At 40.1% G+C, this 24,910-nt stretch overlaps 2 protein-coding genes and 1 long non-coding RNA gene across 4 annotated transcripts in view; 1 reads left to right on the forward strand and 2 right to left on the reverse strand.

Annotated features, from left to right (window-relative positions):
* The window catches only part of mapk14a (mitogen-activated protein kinase 14a), a 28,166-nt gene extending 12,487 nt beyond the window's left edge, over positions 1–15,679 (reverse strand). For both annotated transcript variants that reach the window (XM_057820492.1, XM_057820503.1), the window contains exons 1-4: positions 15,285–15,679; positions 7,685–7,814; positions 7,352–7,410; positions 60–171 (exon numbers count right to left, since the gene is read on the reverse strand). In XM_057820492.1, the coding sequence (XP_057676475.1) occupies positions 60–171; positions 7,352–7,410; positions 7,685–7,814; positions 15,285–15,403 (420 nt within the window). In that variant the 5' untranslated portion in view covers positions 15,404–15,679. The remainder of the gene's footprint in view (positions 1–59; positions 172–7,351; positions 7,411–7,684; positions 7,815–15,284) is intronic.
* Positions 15,680–22,515: 6,836 nt separating this feature from the next.
* elapor1 (endosome-lysosome associated apoptosis and autophagy regulator 1) overlaps positions 22,516–24,910 on the reverse strand; it is a 31,522-nt gene continuing 29,127 nt past the window's right edge. Inside the window, exons 19-22 of the mRNA XM_057820479.1 lie at positions 23,805–23,931; positions 23,316–23,494; positions 22,963–23,128; positions 22,516–22,876 (exon numbers count right to left, since the gene is read on the reverse strand). Of these exons, the coding sequence (XP_057676462.1) occupies positions 22,790–22,876; positions 22,963–23,128; positions 23,316–23,494; positions 23,805–23,931 (559 nt within the window). The 3' untranslated portion in view covers positions 22,516–22,789. The remainder of the gene's footprint in view (positions 22,877–22,962; positions 23,129–23,315; positions 23,495–23,804; positions 23,932–24,910) is intronic.
* Positions 22,826–24,852, forward strand: LOC130906324 (uncharacterized). The gene is made up of 3 exons (XR_009061294.1): positions 22,826–22,971; positions 23,057–23,135; positions 23,860–24,852. It is a non-coding gene; the product is annotated as an uncharacterized LOC130906324 (long non-coding RNA).

Below are 24,910 nucleotides of genomic sequence, written 5' to 3' on the forward strand. Positions count from 1 at the left end.
TGCTGCCATTTGTTTAAACATGCACAAAGCTATAAAAGTTTTGAGATACTGTAACTCACCTTTAATCCTCTGAGGATCTGGTATATGAGGAACTGCACGTGGTCATCTGTCAGCTTCTGACATTTCACGATATTGTTGAGGTCCGCGCCCATTAAGTGAGTGACAAGGTACCTGTCGATTAATGACAGATTTACTAAATGCATGGCTAAAAGATCCCAAACTGCACTAGCCACTGTTTTTCACGTTATGAAACAACACAGACACATAAAATAATTCAAACTAAGGATGCTCCGATTGCATTTTTTTGCACCCGAGTCTAAGTCAACCGATTTTAAGAATCTGCCAATACTGAAATACATTTTTTTTTTTTTTTTAAATAAACAAAAGTGCCAAACGTTTTACAGTACTGTTCTGTTTACAGAACTTCCTCTTCTGCTTTTCCGGGCGTGTTGCAGTGTATAAAACATATATATTTGTTTCTTTTGGCAATGTCATTGTATTTTTTTTTTTTTTATCATTTTGTTATTATTAGCCCTTAAAAAATATTTTTTAATTAAAAATCCGATCCCATCAGTAATGATTCAAAATCAAATATACAATATCAACATTGTGCTTGAATATGTAGATATAATAGATTACAGGAGGATACATGAAATATGTAATATCTTCTCTTAAAGAATTTTGAGTCTTTAAAGACCACTTAAATTTGCGATCAGTGCTTATATAGTTCACACACACCAAATTTACCAAATGGAAGAAAAGAATATCTTTTTTAACCAGGAAGAAAAAAACAAAATCTCCCCTTTTCTGTTCTCCAGCAATCAGCTGCAAAACATGGGTTGCTTTACTTAAAACATTGCTATTTCTCCCAGGACTCACAGAGCTGATTTCATATCGAAAACATCACTACCTGATAGCAGATGTAAAGCATCAAAATTGTTCCAAATCTTAAAATCAACAGTGAAGCAGGGCTAGACCCTCTTAGCTGTAGGTAAAAGTCGCTGGCAAGTACACTTATCAACGGCCATGAATGAGGTATGTAAATATAATATTAACATGCCACGAGGGCTGTCCCAAACGACTAATTTTCTCCCGATTAGTGAGCCGACTATTCTTACGTTAAGTCGACTAATCTAATAATTTTTTAAAACCTTTTTTAAACTAATTTAATAATGTTTTTTTATAAAGATTATTTATTTAATTATTTATTAATGTATAAATAATAAACAAATATCAATAATAAATCACAAACAATGAGGTCAAATGCTGCTGGCATTAACTAGTGCAACAAAAAAAAAAAAAAGTAAACAGAAACACTTTGACTTCACCTTTTTAACAGGAGTCAAAACAATTCTTACTCTTTTTGTCGTATCTCTATATTGTTCTAAATGTTAAAATGAATTGCAATCGGCCTCATGTCCCGGACAATCAATTTCAGAATACTTTGTGTGAGTTCAGGTGCTCTTTCTGGTGTGCATTCCGCATTTTTGGGGGAGGGAAAAAAACTGTTCATCTTTTGTTTGTTTTAACCCTTAAAATAGATAAAGCAGAAGGCACACTGAAATATTACCACAATTATTTAGAATCAAAGGCACACATTGTCATAGTAACAAAAATTAAATATATAGTATTTTTTTTTGGAGAATACTCCTATATGTATATACACAATAATACTTTATAATATAAAGTAATTAACATTAGTGCAGTCATGGATTATAGTAAGCAGGCCAGCGCTGTGTTTCCAAATATATTTTTATTATATTATGTACCGTATTTTTCGGACTATAAGTCGCATTTTTTTTTTTATAGTTTGGCTGTGGGTGCGACTTATACTCAGGAGCGAATTATGTGTGAAATTATTTACACATTATTATATCATTTCACATGTTATTTTGGTGTTTTGGAGTGAAACTGATGGTTTGGTAAACTTGGTAGCATGTTCTTTATGCTATAGTTAGCTGAATAACTTTTAATAGCTATGTTACATTAACATACCGGCCAAATTCACGTTCTGCCTTTGGCAATCTGTGTTCAATTGTATTATTGACTTTTTTATATTGAAATGCATGCGTTTAGTTTGTGGCGCTTTCATGCCCAAGTGGGGGTGTACTCGCACTTGTTTACGTGAAACGCTCAGACGTCAGAAGAAGACGGACAGCTACGCAGCTCTGAGCGAGTGGGTGAGTTAGCGAGAGACAGAAAAACACGGTTGCGAACCTACGTTCATTGTTTATGCTTGTAAAATATCTCTACAGAGGCAATGCATATGTGTATCATCTTTTCTGTTGTTGTTGTCTGTTTTCCACCCGCGATCGGACACTTAGAGCCAGTTGTGTACCGTAGTTGTTTGAACGATGTGCTAATGCTAGCGAATGCATGCTAACCGTTTTTGTCATTGCTATAATAGCAGCTAATTATTATTTATTTACATTGACACGAACCTGTTTGGTATCGAGGACGAAATTGATTTGTATTATTATTTTTAGTTTCACTCTTCAAATGATATTGTCATATCGACGGCCAAAATACAGTCAGCAAATTATACGGACGTCCAGCATCGTCATTTGGGAGTTTAGCTCGCTGTATAGCCAGGATACTGCTGCTGCAGTCTCGCAGGAGATACAGGGCGATGAGATCACGTACAACTAGACTCAGAGACAGTTTTTTTCCCAGGGCCATCCGCGTTCTCAACACTGAACAGCACTAATTGTTCATGATGCTGCTATGTAGCGACTTTTGCACAATAATTTATTCTTTGTCTTTTATTCAGTAGTATGTTTAAGTTGTGTGTTATTTTACTGTCTTGTGTTTTATGGTCCCACAGAGGAGCTTTCCAATTTCGTTGTTTGCTTGGCTTGCAATGGCAATAAAGGAATGGAATTGAATTGAGGACCTAGCCATAGCGTCCAGGTGAGGACAGTACAATCGCATTTCGTTGTTCATGCATCATGTAACACTATCATACTGTAGACTTATTCAGCATGTTGTTCTCTATTGTATTTTTATTTTAAATTGCCTTTCAAGATGACATATCTGTTCTATGTGTTGGATTTTATCAAGTAAATTTCCCCCCAAAATGCAACTTATACTCCGGTGCGACTTATATATGTTTTTTTCCTCTTCGTTGGGCATTTTATGGCTGGTGCAACTTATACTCAGGTGCGACTTATAGTCCGAAAAATACGGAATATATATTTTAGGTTGTTTATGTTTATGTTGTTGTTTTTTTCCCCAAGTGGGAGCTTCCATGATCCTAGTAAATACAATCTGCATGCCGTACACTGAGATGTCCAGATCTACAGCTTTCGGGAGCAGCAGCAGAGTAGATTAAAAACGTGAAGTACGTGGAGGGAAAAATGACGCATGTTGATACGACGCACATAAGGGCAACTCCAATTTTAAGAAATCGTTAAAAAAGTTGTGTGGACTTATGATCTGCTAGCTTGTTGTTTCTTCTCGTCTTCCAAAATTACACCTGCGTGACGGCGCTTCAAGTGTTCGTTCATAGCCGACATGCTACCGTGGTATGCGAGCTCAGCTTGGCAAAGAGACACACAGCGGCACCCTCCATATTTTCCTTGAATTAATTCCAGGTTCTGGCCATTCTGGTCCGCTTTTTTGGCTTTATGCCGCTTTCACCGCTTGCATGGCGAGTGTCCGCCATTCTAAACTTTATCCGCATGTAAATTTTTTTTTTCAAACCAGTCATTACCTGTCAACTGTATGTTGTGCCCGTCGATGCATTTGCGTCATCGATGACGTCGACAACGTGGACTAGTCGGGATACCTCTACATGCCATTACTACATAAAGTTATTAATAGTGCAACTCTCAGCAAAGTTAAACCACATAACACAAAACTACCACATAAATAGAAGCCTCCTCCGATAGAATGCTTCTCGTAGCTGACACTGAAAAGCCTCACCACAGTATTCTGATTCTGAGGGCTATTTTTAAAGCTTGTGGAGGACACACAACTTCTGTGACTAGCCTGTGTTTCATTTTGAATGTTTAGAGAGAATGTGCAATGCTCCGATTGTCCCAATCATTTGATTGTGGAGTCTTTTTTTAAGATAGCAGCATAATAGAGTAAAACAATCACAGTTTAAAAGCTATGTATAGTTGTATGTGCAGACTTTAAGCTAGGTGTATGAAAAATACGGCCAGTGTAGTAGTGTAATATGTTACATTTTCAGTCACGTGGGTGAGGAATGCAGCAAATGTGGTTCGACAGGACTTAAAGAGTAAAATGGGTCATGGAACTAAATAGAGGGGGATTTTGGTTAAGTCACATGCTTATTTCCTCTCAAAGTGTCTTCACTTATGGTATGAACGCTTTTAAAACCAGTAGTATAAAGAATATTGATCTTCTTCCTGTTCTGCTAGTATCAGGTCCTTATTGTAGAGCCATTGTCTCATTATGTCACATGCCAAATTGCTAACTTTGAACTCAAGTTGCACATACTGTATGCTGTCATTTCCCTTTTTAATTAAAGCTCTCCGTTTTTCATACCTGAAATTATAAGTATGAACTGAAATGTATATTTTAGTATTGATATTTTATTTTAGAAAAAAACTTTGAATCAAATTTTGCTGCTCCGAGGATTCATTTAATTAGAGTGAGGTTGTAATGCTTTGTTTTGAAAGTGTTGCATTTTTATTGATTAGGGTGGATACACTGACCTCTAACGGATACAGTGAATATGCCATAACTCATCTAACATGGCTGAATCCAGCTGCTCCCTGTTAAGACCAACAAAAGGTATTCTTTTGTTTGAACTAATATGTTTGTTTATGCATTCGTATTTAGTTTAGAAATATATTTAGCAGTTTTTTTGTGGGAATATGTTTTTTAACATTTTGTTAAGATCATTGTAATCAACGTTAGCCCTTTATAGCATTTAAGCCAGCGGACTTTTGATTTGCAAGTTAGCTAATTGTTCTTTTGTTGCGCTTGGAATCTTGTGTTTTTTAATATATATATCGTTTGAGGCTAAACTCAGGTATTTTATTTTTAAATGCATTTATTGCTCTTTTGAAATGAAAAGTGCAATTCTGCATAGTTTGAAGAAACACTCAGGAATTTTATTTTGTATTCGCATTTAATGCTCTTTTGAAAGTGTAATTTTAGCAAGCCAAAATAAATATTGCAAGCATAAACACTTGTTTCACATATCCTAAAATTTATTCTGCAGTGCATAAAATGTTCATAATCCGATTCCTCGTAGAGGTTAGATTTTGTGCCCGAACCCGAACCCGACCCGACCCGACCCGACATTCGGGTCGGGTCGGGCCCACATTTTAAGCATTCACGTTCGGGTCAGTTCGGGTCAGGCCGCCATGCCGGACTAATAAATTATTTAAAAAAAAAAAAAAAAAAATTGGAGAGCAGGCTCTCTGTATTGCGCTTCTGCTTGTGCGTGTGCACGAACGCCGTGGCGCCGGCCGCTTTTTCATTTCCTTGTCAGAGAGGCGCGTCCATGTGAGAACAATATTCCACACACTCAGAAATATGTTTAACAAACTTTCCCAGCGTTATTTCGTTGTGTGAATGCTTTGATAATTCTCAAAAAAATATGTAGATTATTTAAACATTAAGAAAACTTGCGTTTTTTTCTGCCAACTCGAAGAAATGAAAATAAATTGCTGCTGCTGCGTTTTTTTCCGCGTCACTCCAAAAAAAAAAAAAAAAAAATGGAGAGCAGGCTCTCTGTATTGCGCTTTTGCTTGTGCGTGTGCACGAACGCCGTGGCGCCGGCCGCTTTTTCATTTCCTTGTCAGAGAGGCGCGTCCATGTGAGAACAATATCCCACACACTCAGAAATATGTTTAACAAACTTTCCCAGCGTTATTTCGTTGTGTGAATGATTTGATAATTCTCAGAAAAATATGTAGATTATTTAAACATTAAGAAAACTTGCGTTTTTTTCTGCCAACTCGAAGAAATGAAAATAAATTGCTGCTGCTGCGTTTTTTCCGCGTCACTCAAAAAAAAAAAAAATAAATAAATAAAAAAATCGGGTTTTTCGGGCTCGGGCCTGCAAATCTAGTTAAGTGATCGAGCTCAGGCCGGGTCGGGCCTCAATACCAGCGGGCCGTGTCGGGTCGGGCTGGATTTTTTAGGCCCGAACTAGGCTCCAATTCCTCGATTATTCAAACTAAGGCTACGTTCATACTACAGGTCTTAATGGACGAATCCGATTTTTTCGTGTTTTTCCAACTCGAGTGAGGCATTAACTTGACGGTCTGAACGTGACAAGTCGCATAGAACTGGACCATTTCAAATCCGATCTGGGTCACTTTCGTATGTGGTTCAAATCCGATCTGGGCGACATTTTTCCAGACTGTCGCGGCGGTCTGTACTGTCCAGTCTCTCAAATTGGAATTCATGCAGTAATTACGTCATCAAAAAGCGAGAGAGATGCTACGGTAGCGGTGCAGCTAGGCGTTATTAGCGCCTAGCTTGCCTTGAACACGGCTTTTTAGGAAGGGTCGGACTTGACAACAGTCATAAAAAAAATTTAAAATGGGTTGAGGATAAGCCTGAGAATGATCGGTTTTCTGTCTGCTCCATATAAGCAATATTTCAACATTGCTTACACGGCCGAGAGTCGGGGCAAACTGCCCGTATATGTGTGTGACATGCACGGACAGTGCATGCATGCTATCGATCCATATACATTGAATATAAACCTAAACTGGGATTATTTATGTCTGTTATTTGTGTCCTCTTTTTAAAAAGCAAAATATGATATCCCTGGAATGACGGATGACAGCCAGCATGTGTGGTCATTTGTTTTGATGCTTCTGCGCATGCGCGTCGTCTTGCTCAGAGCGTAGCGGACTGCGAATTAGTGCGCCTGCGTAATACTTGAATGGTCTCAATGGACAAAGGCAGTCTGAACGGGCACGCCAAAAAAACAGGTATGACAAAAAATCTGATTTGTGCATTAAGACCTGTAGTATGAACCTAGCCTAATCAATAATCGATAGCTACAGCCCTAGTATTTGGTATTTGAATTTGCCTCAAGTGAAAATGTTTTTCTACAAAATAGTTTGCCGACAGCCACAATAGGAATTTGGGAAATATGGTTTATTATATTTAATAAATGAACCCTACCTTAGTCATGCTTTAGGGCTTGAGTTCAAAACAGAACAGTCAGCAACAAAACATTTTTAAAGGAGCTATAAAGGCGTTAGCAATATATTATGACTGGTCCTTGGGATATTCCTACGAAATTATACCAGACCTGTCATATTTATGTTCAAATGCTGATGAGGTGGCACGAACAGACAAAGAAACCTCAGACGAACACAGGTGATTTGTGTATAACTTGTTTTTTTTAACTTACACATCTGTGAACTCCTTTAGAGACGTGGCGGGGCTAAACACATCCAAGAGGCCGATCACCTGCAAACAGATGCATGAAATCAACAACACAACATAAACAGAGAGGGAAGCAGGGCTAAAATCAAGTTTTGATGAAAAATGTAAATGGTAATGGGACAATATTCTAAACACGTTCTTTTGATGAGCGATTTTTTTCTGGTTCAATCATTTTTTTCTTCCGTATTAAAAATGCATGAACTTTCACAGAATAAATTGACTCAATTTACAAAATCAATGAATCACCCGGCCTTAAATGACACACATAGAACAGGAGAAAGGGAAGCAGCAGACTCACATTTTCATGCTTCATGTGCTTCAACAAGCGTAGCTCCCTGTATGTGCGCTTGGCGTGGATGATTGACTGAAAGGGTCGGGAGAGCTTCTTCACAGCCAATTTCAAACCGCTCTTCACGTCGTAAGCGGAACTGTTGGAAGAACAATCATTTGCATATAGCCTTTGAAAATATGGCAACGTCAGCAAAAAATGAATTTAAAGAAACATCAGCTCTCAGCTTGCTGTCTTAAAACTGAAGTGATCATTACTTCCCTTAAATAACCTTCCAGATTGTGTGAAATCACATTGTACTGTATTGTATTGTATTGAAGCCTAGAGACGCTCAGGATTAATTAATTAATTCTCATAATATTATGTAAGTGACCACAATTACCTATATTTGTGAGGAAAACGACTCATCATTAGTTGTTCTTTTTCAAATACAGTGGGGCAAATAAGTATTTAGTCAACCACTAATTGTGCAAGTTCTCCCCCTTGAAAATATTAGAGAGGCCTGTAATTGTCAACATGGGTAAACCTCAACCATGAGAGACAGAATGTGGAAAAAAAAAACAGAAAATCACATTGTTTGATTTTTAAAGAATTTATTTGCAAATCATGGTGGAAAATAAGTATTATGTCAATACCAAAAGTTAATCTCAATACTTTGCTATGTACCCTTTGTTGGCAATAACGGAGGCCAAACGTTTTCTGTAACTCTTTACAAGCTTTTCACACACTCTTGCTGGTATTTTGGCCCATTCCTCCATGCAGATCTCTTCTAGAGCAGTGATGTATTGGGGCTGTCGTTGGGCAACACGGACTTTCAACTCCCTCCACAGATTTTCTATGGGGTTGAGATCTGGAGACTGGCTAGGCCACTCCAGGACCTTGAAATGCTTCTTACGAAGCCACTCCTTTGTTGCCCTGGCTGTGTGTTTGGGATCATTATCATGTTGAAAGACCCAGCCACGTCTCATCTTCAATGCCCTTGCTGATGGAAGGAGATTTTCACTCAAAATCTCTCGATACACGGCCCCATTCATTCTTTCCTTTACACAGATCAGTCGTCCTGGTCCCTTTGCAGAAAAAGAGCCCCAAAGCATGATGTTTCCACCCACATGCTTCACAGTGGGTATGGTGTTCTTCGGATGCAATTCAGTATTCTTTCTCCTCCAAACACGAGAACCTGTGTTTCTACCAAAAAGTTCTATTTTGGTTTCATCTGACCATCACACATTCTCCCAGTTCTCTTCTGGATCATCCAAATGCTCTCTAGCGAACCGCAGACGGGCCTGGACGTGTACTTTCTTCAGGAGGGGGGCACGTCTGGCAGTGCAGAATTTGAGTCCCTGGCGGCGCATTGTGTTACTGATAGTAGCCTTTGTTACTGTGGTCCCAGCTCTCTGTAGGTCATTCACTAGGTTCTGTGGTTCTGGGATTTTTGCTCACTGTTCTTGTTTGCATTTTGACGCCACGGGGTGAGATCTTGCATGGAGCCCCAGATCGAAGCAGATTATCAGTGCTCTTGTATGTCTTCCATTTTCTAATAATTGCTCCCACAGTTGATTTCTTTACACCAAGCGTTTTACCTTTTGCAGATTCAGTCTTCCCAGCCTGGTGCATGTCTACAATTTTGACTCTGGTGTTCTTCGACAGCTCTTTGGTCTTGGCCATAGTTTGGAGTGTGACTGACTGAGGTTGTGGACAGGTGTCTTTTATACCGATAATGAGTTATAACAGGTGCCATGATTAATACAGGTAACGAGTGGAGCCTCGTTAGACCTCGTTAGAAGAAGTTAGACCTCTTTGACAGCCCAAAATATTGCTTGTTTGAAGGTGACCAAATAATTATTTTCCTTCTAATTTAGAAAAAAATTCTTTAAAAATCAAACAATGTGATTTTCTGTTTTTTTCCCACATTCTGTCTCTCATGGTTGAGGTTTACCCATGTTGACAATTACATGCCTCTCTATTCTTTTCAAGACGGAGAACTTGCACAATTGGTGGTTGACTAAATACTTATTTGCCCCACTGTACATTTGGTATACATGTTTGGCCTGCCTACATGACCCAAAATGTGATGTCCACATATGTGGACACCTTGACAAAATGATATTTTTTCATTATTAATCATAATTTTAATACGCTATTTTTACAACAAAATTATCCATCCATCCATCCATTATCTTCCGCTTGTTCCGGGGTCGGGTCGCGGGGGCAGCAGCTTTAACAGGGAAGCCCAGACTTCCCTCTCCCCAGCCACTTCAACCAGCTCCTCCGGCGGGATCCCAAGGCGTTCCCAGGCCAGCCGAGAGACATAGTCTCTCCAGCGTGTCCTGGGTCGTCCCCGAGGCCTCCCGCCGGTGGGACATGCCCGGAACACCTCTCCAGGGAGGCGTCCGGGAGGCATCCGAACCAGATGCCCGAGCCACCTCAGCTGGCTCCTCTCTACGCGGAGGAGTAGCGGCTCGACGCCGAGTCCCTCCCGGATGACCGAGCTTCTCACCCTATCTCTAAGGGAGAGCCCGGACACCCTGCGGAGGAAACTCATTTCGGCCGCTTGTATCCGGGATCTTGTTCTTTCGGTCACGACCCAAAGCTCGTGACCATAGGTGAGGGTAGGAACGTAGATCGACTGGTAAATCGAGAGCTTTGCCTTTCGGCTCAGCTCCTTCTTCACCACTACGGACCGGTGCAGCGTCCGCATTACTGCAGACGCCGCACCGATTCGCCTGTCGATCTCCCGCTCCCTCCTACCGTCACTCGTGAACAAGACCCCAAGATACTTGAACTCCTCCACTTGGGGCAGGATCTCATCCCCGACCCGGAGAGGGCACTCCACCCTTTTCCGACTGAGGACCATGGTCTCGGATTTGGAGGTGCTGATCTTCATCCCAACCGCTTCACACTCAGCTGCGAACCGCTCCAGTGAGAGTTGGAGGTCACGGCTTGATGAAGCCAACAGCACTAAATCATCTGCAAAAAGCAGAGATTCAATGCTGAGGTCACCAAACCGGACCCCCTCAACGCTTCGGCTGCGCCTAGAAATTCTGTCCATAAAAGTTATGAACAAAATCGGTGACAAAGGGCAGCCTTGGCGGAGTCCAACCCTCACTGGGAACGAATTCGACTTACTGCCGGCAATGCGGACCAGACTCTGACACCGGTCGTACAGGGACCGAACAGCCTTTACCAAGGGGCTCGGTACCCCGTACTCCCGGAGCATCCTCCACAGGATTCCCCTAGGCGCACGGTCGAACGCCTTCTCCAAATCCACAAAACACATGTAGACTGGTTGGGCGAACTCCCATGCACCCTCGAGGACCCTGCTGAGGGTGTAGAGCTGGTCCACTGTTCCACGGCCGGGACGAAAACCACACTGCTCCTCCTGAATCCGAGATTCGACTTCCCGACGGACCATCCTCTCCAGCACCCCTGAATAGACTTTACCAGGGAGGCTGAGGAGTGTGATTCCTCTATAATTGGAACACACCCTCCGGTCCCCCTTTTTAAAAAGGGGGACCACCACCCCGGTCTGCCAATCCAGAGGCACTGTCCCCGATGTCCACGCGATGTTGTAGAGGCGTGTCAGCCATGACAGCCCTACAACGTCCAGAGCCTTTAGGAACTCCGGGCGGATCTCATCCACCCCCGGGGCCTTGCCACCGAGGAGCTTACCAACCGCCTCAGTGACTTCAACCCCAGAGATCGAAGAGCCCACCTCAGAGTCCCCAGACTCTGCTTCCTCAAAGGAAGGCGTGTCGGTGGAATTGAGGAGGGCTTCGAAGTATTCTCTCCACCGACTCACGACGTCCCGAGTCGAGGTCAGCAGTACACCATCTTCACTATACACAGTGTTAAAGAGCATACGACACCAGAAAAAAAGTCTTACATGGCATTATTATGTGAATTAGAATCATATTTTGAGACGATTTGACTATATACAACAATTTAGCAAAGCGCAGATGACGAGAAATTAGTCTTTTAATCTGCCGGTTAGCCACGCCTACAATTATAGGGCTTTAGCGTCCCCAACAGGTGGATGACGTCAGCGGTAGACTAGGCTCATCGGTTTTACTATTCAGCCCATTGAGGGGGAATTGTTCAGAACGAGGAAAACGAGACGAAGAGAGCTGCAAAATGTCATTGTTTCAGTCTCTCTACTCCCAATATTTTTACAGGATATTCTTTTTATCCAAGTATTTTCCCCAATAGCTATATAAATGGCTTGAGAAGGACCAGTCAGCCCGTCGAGGGGGAACTATTCACAATGAGGAAAACGCGACGAAGAGAGCGGCAAAATGTCATTGTTTCTGTCTCTTTACTTCAATATTTTTACAGGATATTCTTTTTATCCAAGTATTTTTCCCCAATAGCTATATAAATGGATTGAGAAGGACCAGTCAGCCCGTCGAGGGGGAACTATTCACAATGAGGAAAACGCGACGAAGAGAGGGGCAAAATGTCATTGTTTCTGTCTCTTTACTTCAATATTTTTACAGGGTATTCTTTTTACCCAAGTACTTTCCCCAATTGCTAAATAAATGGCATGGTCATGACAAATAACTTGTGCTAAATGGAATATAAAATAATAAAAATCCATTTATTCAAGACGACATGGCAAAATTACTCCATAATGGTCAAAACAGTCGACTTTACCTTTACTGTCACACCTGCCGAACGATATTTTATGACACCTAAATCGGACATATGTCATTTCCCTTCCCCGGCTTCGGAGAATGTAAACAGACCAGAAGGAGTGACAGCTAGCCGACATGCTAACCCGAACCGAGGGATGTTTCAAAGTCTTCGAAGTGGAAAATCACACATAACTAGCCTGGATTATTTGACATGACGACCCGGTTGTCGAGTTTCTTTGCGGATCGGCAAACCGCCCGGCGGAGAGCAATTTACAGTTCGTTCCCTGGAGGAGGGTGGCTGGAATTGTTGTGTAGCTAACGTGCTAACAGCTAACTGCTAATGAGCGTGAGGATAGCTTTTTACATGCCTATCAATGATCAAACGTAAGTAGTCCTTTATTTAAAGGAATTTTATAGTGTTTACTTTGTAATCACTGTATTCGTATTTGACATAATACAAAACAAGATGTTTACTCACTTCCTTGTAAGTCCAATGGTCCCACAGTAAATATCCACGGTGAATGGGAACCTTTTGAAACTCCAAAAAGGCGCATACGCCTCTCCCGCATACAGAATGATTTTTCTGCAGCCGTTTGGCTGGCGTGATGCAAAAAATAAAAGTATTAATCCGCAAAATCAGCTGAATCCTTCGTCCTCATACACAACAGTACACTGTAGCATGAAGAGGACGTCTTCTACCGTACACGTCACAGCGCCCTCCTCCTCAATGCAAGACCGAAGCCGGAAGTCACTCATTTTCCTGGCGCGGGATTCAAAAAACTAAATAAATATAGCGATCGCTTCCACACACATCCAAGCGGTCCATATCATTCAGGAGCATAAAATACCGCGTGTATTATGAAATAAACATGCTTTTTCGTGTCACAAGCACTTTAATAGTGCACTGCTTTCCCCTCCTCAGACGCCGGATGGTGGACCAGAATTTCCTCGAAGCCATCCGGAAGTCGTTTTCCATGGCCTCACCGAACTCCTCCCATGTCCGAGTTTTTGCCTCGGCAACCGCCGAGGCCGCAGTCCGCTTGGCCAGCCGGTACCTGTCAGCTGCCTCCGGAGTCCCACAGGCCAAAAAGGCCCGATAGGCCTCCTTCTTCAGCTTGACGGCATCCCTTACCGCTGGTGTCCACCAGCGGGTTCGGGGATTGCCGCCACGACAGGCACCAACCACCTTACGGCCACAGCTCTGATCGGCCGCCTCAACAATGGAGGTGCGGAACATGGCCCACTCGGACTCAATGTCCCCCACCTCCCCCGGGACAAGGGAGAAGTTCTGCCGGAGGTGGGTGTTGAAACTCTTTCTGACAGGGGATTCTGCCAGACGTTCCCAGCAGACCCTCACAATACGTTTGGGCCTGCCAGGTCTGGCCAGCATCTTCCCCCGCCATCGGAGCCAACACACCACCAGGTGGTGATCGGTTGACAGCTCCGCCCCTCTCTTCACCCGAGTGTCCAAAACATGCGGCCGCAAGTCCGATGACACGATTACGAAGTCGATCATCGAACTGCGGCCTAGGGTGTCCTGGTGCCAAGTGCACATATGGACACCCCTATGTTTGAACATGGTGTTCGTTATAGACAAACCGTGACGAGCACAGAAGTCCAATAACAGAACACCACTCGGGTTCTGATCGGGGGGGCCGTTCCTCCCAATCACGCCCCTCCAGGTCTCACTGTCATTGCCCACGTGAGCGTTGAAGTCCCCCAGTAGAACGAGGGAGTCCCCAGAGGGGGCGCTCTCTAGCACACCCTCCAAGGACTCCAAAAAGGGTGGGTATTCTGAACTGCTGTTCGGTGCATAAGCACAAACAACAGTTAGAACCCGTCCCCCCACCCGAAGGCGGAGGGAGGCTACCCTCTCGTCTACCGGGGTAAACCCCAACGTACAGGCGCCAAGCCGGGGGGCAATAAGTATGCCCACACCTGCCCGGCGCCTCTCACCATGGGCAACTCCAGAGTGGAAGAGAGTCCAACCCCTCTCGAGAGGATTGGTACCAGAACCCAAGCTGTGTGTGGAGGAGAGTCCGACTATAACTAGTCGGAACTTCTCTGCCTCACACACCAGCTCAGGCTCCTTGCCTGCCAGAGAGGTGACATTCCATGTCCCAAGAGTTAGCTTCAGCAGCTGGGGGTCGGACCGCCAAGGCCCCCGCCTTTGGCTGCCGCCCAACTCCCTACGCACCCGACCCCTTTGGCCCCTCCCACAGGTGGTGAGCCCATGGGAAGAACAAAATTATAAATGAATAAATTGTTAATTTATAAAGCTAAAAAGAACAAAAACATAAATACAGTCTAGTTATGGCTCCAAATAAATAACATTCTATATTTATAAGTTGTTATTTACTATCATTGCCTGCCATTGTCAACAACAGATGCTCAGTTCATTTAAACTGAGAACACTGGCTGTGAATGCCAATGTTTCAGTGCCATTGACGACATTAAACGTCCAATCCATTTCGACTTGGAGGTCTGGCAGCGCTTCCAGTCCAGTCAAATCACATTTACATAGTCCTGAATCACACAATGTCAGCCAATGAGTTAACCAAGTGTCATATAAGAGTTAACATGCATATGGCCACATGTTTTTGTCTCTTGCATCAAATATAACTAATCTAATGGGCTGCACATTTGAGCGCGCACTAAGTACTTTGCTGTCTTCATCGAGAGCATCATCGCATCCATACGTCAGCTACTGAATGTGATGCTAACCTACGCCATTAGAAATGGAACAAGGTTCAACCAAAATGCTTAACTAGAAGATTGTATGACTGTATATAGGCACGGACCACGTGTGTTAGCCCTTTTAAATTAATTGCTTCCTTAGAAAAGGTTTTTCTTACAAGTAATGGACTCGGCGAGGAAGCGCTAAACTTTAGCTCGGCGATCGTAGGCCTCATTAAAATGAATGGGCGGAGGCTTAAGTTGGTTGAGACACACACACAAAAAAGTAGAAAGTTGTTTACCAAACCGATCCGTAAGCGCCGGAGCCGACTGGGGATAGGTTCTGGTAGCGCTCCGGGACTTCCCATATGGCTTTGTTGACCTCCTGCAGGTAAAACTTGGGTCTCTCTTTCTGCGACATTGCTGCAGACCACCGACGACCGAGTTGACTCGCTCACGTCTGGTCTGCAGGATCTAGTAGGACCAGACCTCAACTTCCCCAAAACTTAGAAAAACCGCAACAAAAACGGGATCTGCTGTTCCTCCTCGTCGTGCAGCAACTTTAAAGTTGGGTTTGTCCTCTTGCGAAATGTTGCAAAATCCCCTTTTGATTGCACGGGCAGATTCTTAAAAGGTTCACGATGTTTTCGACGGCTAGACTTGGCCCGCTTGCGCCGGTTCTCGCGAGAACTCTCCCAACTCCCAACGTGACCGAAACGCGCTACGTTCAAGTTTCAGGTAGAATGTGGGAGACAAGTTTTATTTTTTTTTTTTTTTTTATTTTTTTTTTAAATAAACAACAACACGAAAGACAAAAGAACAAACAACAATACAAACCAAAAATAGAAAGAAAAACAATCAACAATACAAACCAAAAAACTAAATAAACACAAATATGCCAGGGGTATGAACAGTCCAATCATTGCACATCAAAGAAGGGAAAAAAAATGTTACAAGTTTTTTCTGCTTTTTAGATTCTTTGATTTTTTTTTTTTTTTAACAGATTAATGTAACACACACTTTCAGTATAAAAATTAGAAAAAGATGGTAACAGCTCGCTAAATTTACATTTGTGGAGGTATACGTTCGATTAAAAAAATGAGTGGATTAATAATAAAATATGTTCATCCTTGAGTTTTTTATAGAAACAAAAATTGACATTTTCCCATTGAATTCTTTCCAAAACTTATAGGAAAAAGAGCAGGTCCATAAAGGTGCTGAACTGTCTCTGGATGATTTCCACAGAACGAACAGTTTGTATCAATGTCCCACTTGAATTTTTTTCATGTCGCGGTTTGCAGGATAGTATCTATGGATGATTTTGAAAGAGACGTCTTCAACCTTATTAGTCAATAGAAACATGTTGGGGATCGTTCATACCTTAGATCAAATGATATATCCAACAAACTGATTCAAAACGTTTTAACACACGGTGTAGATCCAAGCTTATTCCGAAATAGAGATCGAACATATCTATTTGCACTTTTGTTATGTAGCAAACATAATTTCCTCACACTCGAATTTAGTATGTTTGAAGGACATAAAGTTTGTAATGGCAAGTTTACATTTCTCCACAGCGTAATGATACCTGAAGGAATTGCATCAAAAACAGTGGCATATTGCTGAGGTCTAACTGGGAACTGTTAATAATCCAGAAACTCCGCATAAGACATTAGGTGCCCGTTGCCATCAAAAAGTTGAGAGACAAAGACAATTTTCTTCTGCATCCAATTGTCCAAGAATAAATTTAGTTCCTATAAAGAATTGTTCTGTTATTCCAGATTATGTTTGTATGTGGTGAAAAGTTATATTTTTAAATCATGGTCCATGCTAATAAGACTTGTGAAACATATAGAGACCTTTCCTGCCAATTTGTCAACATCATAGTTGCAACTCAGAATAAACATCAGGCCACCATTTTTAGAAAAAATAAAATGAGGGATGAAATTCCAAATTGAAAATGGATTTTTAAGGAAGTGTTTGGCCCAATTAACTTTGAAGGAGAGTTTCAAACTAGAAAAATCAATGGTATTCAGTCCTCCCTATTCATATGTGCTCACAATTTTATTTTTTTCTTATGTAGTGAGTTTGGTTCTTCCATATGAAGTCATATAGTATTGGGTCAACATCCTTACACGTTTTAGAATCTACATGAAGAGAATAAGAAGCATAAATTAGCCTGGACAGCCCTTCACCTTCAGAGAGTAGGATACGTCCTCCTAATGATAAGTATCTTTGAAGCCACTGGTTTAATTTGGTTTGGGGTTTTTTTAATGATCGGGATAAAATTTGTAAAAAGTCTCAGCTTTGAATACTTCGAAATGAAGATTCCCAAATAATGCACTTCTTTTAACACGCTAATGCCACAAATACTTAAAGTGTTACATTCTTTAATTGAGATGAGCTGACATTTATTTAAGTTCAACGTTAAACCAGAAGCTTCAGAAAAACTGTTTATGCATTGCAAAGCATCAACTACTTGACTGCTATTTTTTAGAAAAATTGCAGTGTCATCTGCCAGTTGGCTGATAAGAATATCCCTTCCTGCTATTTCAATTCCTTTTAAATTACTCTTATGGATGTGTGAAGCAAGAATTTAAGAGTAAATTATTCCTTTTAAATTACTCTTATGGATGTGTGAAGCAAGAATTTAAGAGTAAATTAAAAAGAGGTCAAGGCTCATTGGACACATTTATCTGATACCACGGTTAAGGTTGAATCTGGTAGTTGTGCCATGTTTTAGTTTAACAGAGCAGTTAGTATATAGAGCTTTAATCGCTTTATAAAAGAAATGACCGAAGCCAAATTTTGATAGTGTTAAAAATATGAATTTGTGGTAAATTGAAATGAAGGCTTTGTAGAAATCTAAGAAGAGGATAAAGGAATCGTCTGTTATCAAGTCGGAGTAATCAAATGACATCCAAAAGAAGCGTAATGTTTGAAATGTGCCTATTTTTCATAAATCCAGACTGTGTTTCATCAATTACAGAGTCAAGGGCGCGTTTGATCCTATTAGAAAACACAAAAGCTATTATTTTATAATCATTGCTGAGCAAACAAATTGGTCGCCAGTTGTCAAGGACAATGGGATCTTTGTTTTGGAATTAATGTGATTAGGCCTTGGGTTAAACTAGGAGGGAGATGTCCTTTTTCAATACCCTCGTTAAACACCTGTAATAGACAAGGTGTAAATTCCTCTGAAAAGTTCATGTAAAATTCTGCAACCAACTCATCAACGCCTGGCGAGGTATTTTTCTTAAGAAGGGCAGTGGCATTACGGTAGTTATTTCTTCAGATGTAAGAAAGCTGTCACAATGGTCCTCATCTGTAGTATTAATTTTTCGCACATTGACAGAATCAATAAAGTCCGTAGCAACTGCAGCAACATAATGAGATTCATGTAAAGATTTATAAAAGTTGTAGCAGAAATTTGAGATTAATTTGGTATCATCTGTAACTGTGTCATTTACAAGAAGCCGACTAATGGTGTTGGTTTTGGAAGATGTTTTTCAAGATGAAAAAAAAAAAGGCAGAATTTTGTTCGCTTTCTTCCATCCACTTTTATCTAGACCTAATAAAAGCACACTCTGCTTTCCGGCGGTAGAGCCCATCCAGTTCAACTTGATATATCCTCAGATTTAATTTGTCCTCCTCAGAGATGTCACTCGGATGCTTTTGGAATATACAGTAGAAGTTATTTGGATAATCAAAGATTCTTCTTCTGCAGCTTTGGCTTTTGCATTTTTTTGCGCTGTATCGTCTAAGAAATTTTCCTACCCCATATTTCAAAAGCTCCCATAAGAATTCTCCTTTTTAGCTTTGCTCCAAAAACATTCAAAATGTTTTTAAATTTCATCTTTAACCACTGTCTGATCTAAAAGTGCACTATTTAGTTTCCAATAGGATTTCCTACGAGAAAAGTTTGCACCAGAAGGGGATTGTATTTTGATTAAAATTGCTCTGTGGTCAGTTAACTGAGTAGAAAGGAAATTGACCGAAACATTTTTGTCGGGAACATTACTTGATAATAGCCAGAAATCAACACGTCAGGAACTAGATAATGATTGGTTGCTCCAAGTATAAGATATCTCATCAGGAAATTTTTGTCCCCAAGTATCCAAAATATTAAATTTTTCTATAAAAGTTTTTAGTTTAACATCAGGAGTTGAATTCTTTATCGGGGGCCATCTGTCCAAATTATTATCTGGAGCAATACTGAAATCACCCCCAATCAGAAGAATGTCATGCGGATATTTAGCAAGTCAAAAAAATAACCTTGTTTATTTAAAAAAAAATTTTTTTTTACTGTCGATTGTTGGCGAGCACACTGGCATGACGACACTCCAATTGCCAAATTGATTAGAGGGGTACTTTGATTTATGGTTAACCACGGGGTGGGTAGGAACGCGTCACATGTACTCCTTTACATTTACTTGAGTAACGTTTTGAGAAAAATGTACTTCTAAGAGTAGTTTTACTAAGCCATACTTTGTACTTTGACTTGAATAGATTTGTGAAGAAAAAAACGCTACTATTACTCCGCTACTTTGGGCTACACAAGTGTCGTTACATTTTTCCTTTTTATTCTACATATTAGATTTTTTTTTGCCAGCGATGCCAAGAGTAGCTCTACCAATTTCACCAATGAGACCTTGCAACAATAATTACATGACTTCATTATACCAATCAGACGCAGGCTTGCCGTTCTATGATCACGCCAGCCTGTTCAATCACCTCGCGTCTTTAAAGCACCGTAAAAAATGATGAATTTGACATAGAGTACTGCCCTCAACATGACTCGAAAGCATGGTTTTTAACCTCTCTCCCAGTTTTTATTTGGCGCCGTAAAATAAAAATAATGGTAATTATGAAGAAAGTATTCACCATTCAAACTAGGACCTATTTTCTACATGAGAAGGCACTCATGCTCTTTGGACGAATAATGCTTAATTGCTGTCATTTTTTTTTCCTCTGGGCAGAATTCATTAATTTTTTTCCTTTTTTTTGTATTTCTTTGGCTTAATGTGGTTATGTAATGGGTTATTGTACGGAATCATTAAAACAACAATTCATATTGATAACGTGTTAATAATAAAAACAAATAATAATACTACCATGTTTTTAAAAAATCTTTACTTGAGTATTCTTTTCACCAAATTGTTTTTTTAATTTGTACTTAATTACATTTTTGGATGACTACTTTTACTTTTACCTGAGTAATATTATTTTGAAGTAACGCTACTCTCACTTGAGTAAAATTTTTGAAAGTTACATTTTTGGCTACTCTACCCACCTCTGGTTAAACATTTCGAAACTCAACATCAACATTCCACATTCAAAAAATGAAAATCTCAAATTGTATCAGCCTGCAAACGTCAACAAACAAGTTTCTCAAATTTAGAAATAGGTATGCTGTCCCTTTCTAGTCTATCACAGTCCTCTATAACAGTTCAACTGTCTTGGGCCTTCTTTTCTGCATCTTCCTCTTTATGATATGCCAAATGTTCTGTATAGATAAATGAGAGATATTGATCGCGGGACGTTCATTTCCATACGCTGATCCTTTTCTATGCAGCCATGATGTTGTAATTAATGCTGCATATACGACTGTGGTCTGGCATCATTATGCTGAAAAATGCTTCTCTGAAAGAAACGAATTCTGGAAGAGAGAGTTTGATGTTCAAGAATCTAGAACATGAATGTACCTTTCTGCATTGACAGCGCCTTTCCAAATGTGCAAGCTGCCCTCCTCACATGCACTCATGCAACTCCGTATCACAGATGCAGGCTGGAGTAACCGCTGAAAACAACTTGGGCTGTCCTCGTCCTCTGTAGTACGGATGACATGGTTTCCCAGTTTTACATAAAGAACTTCAAATTGTGATTCTTCTGACCGCAGAAGTTTTCCACTTTACCACGCTCCATTTTAAATGACATGTGGCACAAGAAAAACCCCGGCTCTTCAGGGTCCTGTTTAGAAATGGCTTCTTTGCACTGTAGTTTCACCTGGCAGCGGCGGATGAGTTGTGTTCACCGACAATGATTTATGGAAGCATTTCTGAGCCTATTCCTTTTTGTGGTGCCATGCTAGCCATTGAAGAGCCCAAAGATCACAGGAATCCAGTATGTTTTTTCAGCCTTGACCCTGTCATTGCACTGCCAATGCCACATTATTGTCACATTTATCTCACTAAGTATATGCTCTTGGACATCTGTCTCAATCTGGGTGCAGCAAAATCTGGGTACAGTATATGCCATATTTGCACAGAAACATTATAGCATTTTTGCGACGTTATATTAATATCTAAGCAAAAACTGTCATTTGCACTATCATATCGGGTCAGCCATCTGCCTCCTTGTATGAGTACTGTAAATTGTCATATACACACTTTTGCACTCTGTAATATTGCCACTACATCACTATTGCTGCTTGTCACTTTTTTACTTTATTCCTAATCTGTATGCACTGTAACCTCTGTTTTTATATACGCCTTATCGTACTTTGCTTTTGTTTTATGTGGTGCATATAATGGCGAAGCTTTAAATCTCGTTGTACAATGACAATAAAGGCTTTCTATTCCATTCTGTTCCCCACACAGATTGTTCTATATTCTCTTTATCTTTGGGTTATGCACTGTAGATGATGAAAACATGAAACTAAATTTTTTCACTGAGACACAACTTTCTGATATTGCTCCACTTTCTGCTCAGTATTGGGGGAATTGATGATTCTGTACCCAACTTGGCTCCTGAGAGACACTGCCATTCTAAAAAGCTCTCTTTATACTCAATCATGTTGCCAATGGACCCAATTATTGGTAGTTGGTCTTTCAGGTGTCGATTATATCTGCAATTTAAACCTTTGATCTGTCATCTATTTTCTATTTTGAACAAAATATTGAAATTTCCACACCATTGCATTGTTTTTATTCACAATTTGTGTAACGTCTAAACTTTTTCCAATTCCGGTTTGTATTACCCTCAAAACTGTCACAGTTGCTTGCAAATAAATGGTAATGTTAAAGTGTTATGAAGGGGGGAAATGTATTTTTCTGTAAATATGAGAAGGAAAACTTTGTGTGACATGTTTTATAATGTAAGAATATGAACAAAAGACTTTCCTTTGTTCAAAGATATAGTTTCTGCTGTTATTAAGCTGACATTTTTCCTCTCGATTGCCAAAAAGTTGTCAGTAAGGGTTGCATCGGGATGACTATAAACAAGTATAACTCTTGAAAATAAGACTTTTAAAAAATGTTTACACAATTACAAATAAGACAGCAATAAAAAGTTTTTTTTTGTACTTTTTCTATATGTATAAATTGATGCCTATGTTGAACACCGAGAGGTTGAAATGACTGAAAAAGTTAAAGGGGTACTTACAAGCTAATTACTCCCAAAAGAATCATATTTATCAGTCACCTTTACAACAGCTACAAAAATAAATTTCCTCCGGACAACTATTCGTACGTGCATTGTTTTATAATTTATACCTTTATGTACTGATCAAACGGACACCAAATCTTGGGAGGATTTTATTGTACAAAACACATGGAATACATTTTCACTATCATACAATATCAATGTAGCCATCAAAGCTAAGTTAAAATTATTTGACATTGTCAAATAAAATATTACGTGGCATAACACAATAAGACCACATTCCATGTTTTACGCTCACACAAATCTTTGAGAGGATTGTTTACATGAAATTGATATTGTTAAAAAATAGCCTTGGATATAGCAGTGCATTCCCTACATGGCCATAAACAAAAACTTTTACCACAAGTGTAGTCATTCTTTTGCATCACGCATCATCAGAATCTTCCTGCTCTCTTTGCAGGTGAGAAGAGGATGACTTCAGAGGCACTGAATCAAATCCATCAGATGTCCTCTGGGAAAAAAAAAACTGAAGATGAAAGAAAGGCACCACTCAACTCAAGCTGTGGTGAGCCTCTGCGTGCAGGGGGATTTACCAACCTCGTGCGGGTACGCTTTCATTTTGGTGAAGAAATTCTTGTGGGTGATATGTAGTAATTCGTCCTCGGCATCCTCTCCTTCCATGATTGCGCAGCTGTCTGCGGTGGGCAGCTCGCATTCTTTGCCGCCAGAGCTCATCATCAGCTTGGAGTACTTGTACTCCAATCTGCAGGGTAAGAGAAGCAGCACAAACATTTTGTCCATCTTCATGTCCGACACCAACTGTTCAATATTTTAGCACATTTTGTACAAACTTTTACACATAAGAGGATCTTAAATGTTGTCTTAGGGTCCTTCACATGTCAAATAATCAAATTCAAGACCCATAAAATATGTGCGATAAGTCATCTCACTTGCGCGTCTTCTTCCAGAAGTAACAGATTAGGGTAACGAGTAGTACGGCAGCAACCGTTCCCGTGGAAACTCCGATTTTGAGCCAGAAATCCAGAGTCACGCAAGCATTAACTTTCTGGGCTGGGAGAGCCTCTCCACCGTAACACTGCAATGGTTGCTTCCAGACATATGTTGTCCTCTAAAAGACAACACACAAAAATAAAGCCTACAAGACTTTGGTCAACTATTAGTTATTAAGATGACCGACTGGTTGCCAGACAACGGCCCAAATGTGATTTTGTTTTCATTGAAAAAATAAAAAAATAAAAAATAAAGCCTTTTCTTCTAAAATAAATAAATAAATAACACTATGGCATTGAAGGCTAGACTTTATAGGTATGTTTAACTGCTCCTTGAGAAAAGAAAATCACTGGACCCATAAAATTTGTCCACGAATAGTTACTTGTACTGAAAAATCAAAAGTCCCTTATCATTGTACCCCTACCTACCTGTATTCCTTGTTCACAAGCGCTAACAATCACCCTGTAATTGTGTTTGGTGCAGAGTGGACATGCATGTTGACTCTGCCAAAGGAAGTGGAAAGTGCAGCCATCACAAGTCCCTTCGGAACAGTTACTGTGGAGGAGATACCATACCAAAGGTTGTCGATTTATGCATGTGTACACCAAAGTTATAGGTCTTGGTGATAGAACCTTAAAATAACATTCTCCATTTTTTTCCTGACTAAAACCTGATTTCTCATTTAATCATAAATTCCACCTTTTTGTTCCGGTAAAGCAAATGACAAATATTTGAAAAAGCTCTACTGTTTTCCTTTTGGGTTTTGCTTTATTTCTCAACTATAGTTGATGAAATGTTTATACTGTAAATATACCACTAAATATGATTCTGAAACGGTTATATATTTTCAAATTCATCTTAGAACATTACCCATAACAATAAACACAAAACAATCAGTATTATAAAATGCAAACAAAAAGAGATAACCGCAGAGCAAAAAAAAAAAATTGTATTTCGCACATCTCGTGATCAACAAAAAAACCCAGGATGCCATTTTATTATTCTGGACCTAAACACTTAAAAAGACCTTCACATCTGGTCATTTTGACCTTCATGGTTTGTTTCAAGCATTTTCTTCATCATGTGACATTTACTGTAATTATATTGGTGTACAAGAAAAATGCTTGCTGTCACAGTACATTACTGACTTTGGGTCACGAAAATGGGAAATTGAGGTCAACAGTGTCAATTGGCTATAGTTTTTGAGCTACAGTATCGGACCCAAATGTTAAAATCCAACCAATTTAGGCGAAAATGGGTATTAATTGAAATGGAAATGGTTATTTCTGTGTAAACATATTTGCCTATAAAAATGTATACCATTTCAGAATATAATTGTGTAGATGCACGAGCTTTGACATAATATGCTGTTTTCAATGTTTATGCATCAATCCTGGTGTTTTGGAAATGGACAACATTCATTAATGTGGACACATTTCATAAGCGGTGACATATGTATACCCATCTCATGTCAAATGTAGCAACTTGTAAAGCTGATATTATATAAGTACACCAATCTATCTTTGTAATTAAA

This window comes from Corythoichthys intestinalis, chromosome 2, assembly GCF_030265065.1.
Source record: "Corythoichthys intestinalis isolate RoL2023-P3 chromosome 2, ASM3026506v1, whole genome shotgun sequence".
Lineage (NCBI taxonomy): Eukaryota > Metazoa > Chordata > Actinopteri > Syngnathiformes > Syngnathidae > Corythoichthys > Corythoichthys intestinalis.